The following is a 4,963-nucleotide window of genomic DNA, read 5'->3' on the forward strand; positions in this document are numbered from 1 at the left end:
TGTGTGTGTGTGTGTGTGTGTGCATGTACTTGTATGTACCGATGTGTGGTTATGTGTGACACTACTGTTATATGAGTTGTAATGTGACCATATCTGTGGTGGATGGTCTTTTTTTCTCACCTTCTATTTATGATGATGTACTCATAGTTTCCTCTACCCAGAGAGATTGTCATCCATGATGAGGTGGGGGGAGTACTTGGGTTTTAAAAGACCAAAGACCAAGGTGTGAATTAGACTGTAAGAAAGGCAGAGGAGACATCAGTTATTCTAATAGCCAGAAGCCTGCACACCAAATGATTATAGCATCTGCTGTGTGAGCAGGGCTGGCTTGATTTGGTATAGACAACTACTCAGGCAAGCAGAAGATAAACAGAGTTGCTGTTAGCTATTCAAATTACAGTGGTAGAGAATTGTGTCTGAGAAAACCTGTGATTGTGAAGATGAGGCTGAGCCTGGTCTTGTTCACTCTACTCTGCGTCAACATGTGGATGGGCTTTGTCCATGCAAGTGAGTACTGAGATAATGCGCTGAATTTCAGAGCAGGCTTAACCATATGTCGTGTACGTGTGGTTTGGGTATGTGTCTTTCCAGTAGCAAGCGCGTGTATCTTCCTGATATGAGATATATTGAAACTAAGAGTGGTGCTACTTAATTACACTTCAAATTAGTTTTTAAAGTCAGTAATTTGATTTTTCCTCAAGTACATTTTTGCTAATGTGCGCAGCTACATTTTAAATCACATTTGTTATAGAGTACAAATGTTGTGGGCTCGCCATAAGCAACAGAAACTAGACCATCCTAAAATGGCCAGTTGTCGAGCCATTCACAGTGAAGTGTCAGTCAGCGAAGACGAGAAGAGTAATCTAACCTTACTGTGTAAATGTTTTTTTTTTGTTTGTTTGTTTTTAAATGCATATATATATATATATATATATATATATATATATATACACACACACACATATATATATATATATATATATATATATATATATACACACACACATATATATATACACACACACACACACACATATATATATATATATATATATATAGAATCTAGTTTGAACCCTGTCCTCTCATCATTTTAAAACTGCATTTGAGAGATCACACCTCACACCTACACATGTTCTCTTCTCTAACAAGGAACTCACTAAGTTTTACTCTGACTACATTTTAAATTACTTACTTTTTACTATTACTTAGGTAGATTGTTACACTGATGATTTTATTTCTACTTATGTCAAATTCCAGCCGGTTAACAGTATCTCCAGCAGAGCAGCATGTTTATGTACTCTTTCCTTACGGTAAATCTCTTGTCCCTGTTTAGTGAATGGACCAGTAGCCACTTGTTGCGAGGGGTGGTCCACCACCAGAATCCACCATGGCAAAATAAGAAACTACACCATTCAGACTGAGGGAGTCTGTCCCATCAGAGCCGTAAAGTAAGTGACCCCACCATGACACACCACATAATATTCAGTATTTTTCACAAGTTAAATCCTTAAGACACAACATTCAGGTTTGATATTCATGTCATTAACAGCTCACTCACTTCTGTCCATCCAATAACAGGTTTGTTACAATACTTGGGAAAAGAATTTGTTCCCGCCCTGAAGATAACTGGGCCAAGAGAGTCATGGAAATTGTGGATAAGAGGATAGCACCGCTGAAGCAGGGGCAGGGCGGAGAGGAGGAGACAGGAAGAACCACCAGGGGACCAGCATCATCCACCGGAAACAAGAAAAGACCAAGAAGGACATGCCGAAATGGGAGGAGGAGGTTCAGGAAAGGGCAGAGAAAAAATGTGTAAAGATTCACATGATAGGCCATAAAACTCATGAGGCTCCTCCTGCCAAATGAAGGTGTCCTGCTGTGTCATCTCAAGAGCCAACTGACATCTGTATTGTGTTTTGCTTTAACTTTTCAATACTGTGCTTGTTAATATATAGTCATTCTCTTATATGTTGTACATGTGTATGTCAGACACATGAAGCCTAAATTCTGTTTGTCTTTGTCAATAGCCAATAAAGTTATATCAAAGTATATTTTTTGTTTTTGTTTCTTTCTTTTACCACAATTTGTGCTTTTGTGTACAGTTGGAACATGAAGTACAGTCAGCTGTTCACTGTGCAGGCGTATTGGAAATTGACCATTTATCTTTTTTGTTTGTTTGTTTGTTTGTTTAAATTGTGAATAATGAATCATTAGGCCAACATACTTTATTGTTTTGGAATCATTAAAAGCGTCCAGGTATTTCTTTAGTACAACGGAGGCAAGAGACTCCATAAAAGTGAAGGATTCATGCATTTGCACCCACTGGTTTGATGCACTAGGATGCTTCTGAAAACACTGTCATCGGTTATGTGCTTTGACTCGCACAATATCAAAAAATATATAAATGTCATATTCCTCTAAAACATTGGCACACTAAACACTGAAGCTGACTCTGTGTGAGGAAAACAATGAAATAACCAAAATAACCACAGTTGAATGTATTTCTGTGTAAAATCCACACTATGTCATGATAGGTATACATTATTTTGTCTGTTTGCTGTGTCAGAATTGAATGGCCATTGGAGACAACCTCTCACTTTTACTTTCACCATGGTCACAACTGCAATTAAAGTTAAGATGAAAACTGGGTGGAGAAAAAAATCTATTTGCTATAGACTGAAATAAACACTTGACTTTCCCTCACCAGAACCAATAGATTATTATTACATTATTATTTTATTGACTGTTTATTTTGTCGACTGTCCTGACAGCCATCACCCTTGCCTTAACGTTGGGAGTCTCTGTTGAAATTTCCTTTTCAAAACTCAGGATCAACTTAGTATGTTGGATAAATGCAAGCCTGCCTCATGCAGTTTGCCTAACCCGTAACTTCAAGGTTGTGGGGAATGGATTTGCAAATGTATGCTGAGATGACTGCAGTGGCATTTTGACAGGCTGCCACCTGTCACCACCTGGTGGTTGAAGGATTGTCCACGCCTCCTTCATTAGGGATTAGGCATTCACATTCCAGTTGATGCCATTTCCCCTGGAATGAGCTGCAGAAAATCTTTCATCCACCTCAATTTTTTTAAAGACCATGTCAGTGTCAACAAAAATTTTGTGGCACATTTTATTAAAGTTTCTACTGTGTCATGTATAGCATAATGAGAAGCTGATCTTGATATACTTCTCTCTCCCACACTTTTCCCTCATTTAGAGTGTAATGTCTTTGATCATGACTGTTCAAATGTCTGATTAGAGTGCAAAAGACTATAAAGAAAATGACATTCCAATTATCATTTTGACAGCATTTTTTGCATAATCACATTAAACACAGCTGTACAGTTCGGGAAATACATTTCACATTTCCGATTTGCATTATCATTTGAATAACGCTAAGCATAAAGGGTGCGAATCTCTCTTTAAATTAAGTGTCACTACTAGTACATGAATTGGCAAATGCAAATGGAATTACTGAGTATGAATTTTCATTTTGAGACAAAATTTGTGCATATGAATGGCAGATTTAAATTCAAATGTAGGATTACATTTTCATGTTATTGCGCATGTGATATGGCTTCATATGTTTTTCCCTCCTGCATTCTCTCCTGATTGCTGGATTGCAATGCAATTGGATCGGAGCTACAATGTTATCTTACCAAATCTTTGCAGCAGTTGTTTAGATATTTGCTCCTGTGAGAGACAACAAGTGTTGCCTTGTGAATTTACCTGTGAAATTATACATAAACAGACTGGAGGCTTGTCAGATGAATCACAAAGTTAACAAGTGTGTGAGCTGCTGTTTGAGTACAAGACACTGACCGTATGAAAACTTTGTCACCGTCATCTGTGTGTTTATGTGTGAAAACCTGGATTTCCAGCCACAACTAACAGAAAAAGGAGCAATAGATAGGGGTGTAAAAATGCACTAATGTAAAAGTAAGCAGTAGCTTGTGTAAGATGTACTCAGGGTAAAAGTAATGGAGTTTCAAAGAAAGAACAATATTTCTGATATTCATTGAAAGCCTACAACAGTCATATTCTGAAAAGTAAGTGATTTAAATTGGAGCGAAAAATAGTACCTTAGTTAAAATTAAAGGCAGGATGAGTAGGATTTTCCTAAAACAATGGCTCTCAGCCAACCACAGCATGCAGTGTCAGATCAATAGAAGCACATCCAATTGGAAGGTATGAAAATCACAGATGTGGACCGCGGAAAAAAGAAAATATAGCAAGGCATAACACCAAACTGTCAAAGCTCGCTCCACAACAAGATCTGGGGTTGGTTTTCACCCACTAGTGAGCGCTAAAGGAGAAGATGAGGATGAAGAGCGATGCGGTGCTGGCCCGTTTTCTGTTTTTTTTCTGGACAGGTAGGTGCTGGCCAGCGGTTCGCTTAGCCGGGGAGGACGGGTCAACTTTGAATGTTTTCAAACCACAATGACAAACCCTACTCATTCTGCCTTTAAGTAAAAGTAGTATTAATATTTTTTTGCAAAAAAAAAAAAAAAAAAGTACACGTATACAATAAATGACTCACATGAGGCATGACAAAAAGTTTTAGTCACCTCAACTCTTGCTAAAAACACTAACCAACCTAGAGGCCTTTAACATGTTATTGGGTATGTTTCAGCAGAGGTGTAACGGTGTTAATCGCGTATTCTTCAGCCTCATCTGGGTCCATAAAGGGCATCTGTTCCCCACCCAGAGATGTGATCTTCAGTATGGTTGTATGGAGAAGGCTGAATCTGGAATCAGTTCAGTGTTGTGGCAATTCTCTCAGATTCAAGGCTGTGTGCCTGTAACTCATTCTTTGTGCTGCACAAAGAGATGTGAACTTTCACCTGGAAATAATGAAACATAATAATGACTGAGTTTGGTGAATTGCCATTTAAAAAGTCTGTATCGTTGGTGTTATTATAAATCTCAGTACAGCACTGGGCAATTTCTGGCTTTTTGAATT

The 4,963-nt window shown here is 38.1% G+C and overlaps 1 protein-coding gene across 1 annotated transcript; it reads left to right on the forward strand.

Moving 5' to 3' along the window:
- The first annotated feature begins 266 nt into the window (after nt 1–266).
- Nucleotides 267–1,992, forward strand: LOC115375070 (C-C motif chemokine 13-like). Its single transcript, XM_030074350.1, has 3 exons — nt 267–507; nt 1,334–1,448; nt 1,579–1,992. Exons 1-3 carry the CDS (start codon nt 441–443, stop codon nt 1,814–1,816), a joined length of 420 nt encoding a protein of 139 aa, XP_029930210.1. The 5' UTR covers nt 267–440; the 3' UTR covers nt 1,817–1,992.
- Nucleotides 1,993–4,963: the final 2,971 nt, after the last annotated feature.

The sequence above is a fragment of the Myripristis murdjan genome, chromosome 17 (assembly GCF_902150065.1).
Source record: "Myripristis murdjan chromosome 17, fMyrMur1.1, whole genome shotgun sequence".
Taxonomy (NCBI): Eukaryota; Metazoa; Chordata; class Actinopteri; order Holocentriformes; family Holocentridae; genus Myripristis; species Myripristis murdjan.

What these genes read in the sequence shown, in the direction of transcription:
- LOC115375070 (XM_030074350.1), top strand. Translation starts at nt 441, where the DNA reads ATGAGGCTGAGCCTGGTCTTGTTCACTCTACTCTGCGTCAACATGTGG. An exon ending in GATGGGCTTTGTCCATGCAA is followed by an intron (nt 508 to 1,333) that starts GTGAGTACTGAG and finishes GTCCCTGTTTAG; the next exon opens with TGAATGGACCAGTAGCCACT. An exon ending in TGTCCCATCAGAGCCGTAAA is followed by an intron (nt 1,449 to 1,578) that starts GTAAGTGACCCC and finishes ATCCAATAACAG; the next exon opens with GTTTGTTACAATACTTGGGA.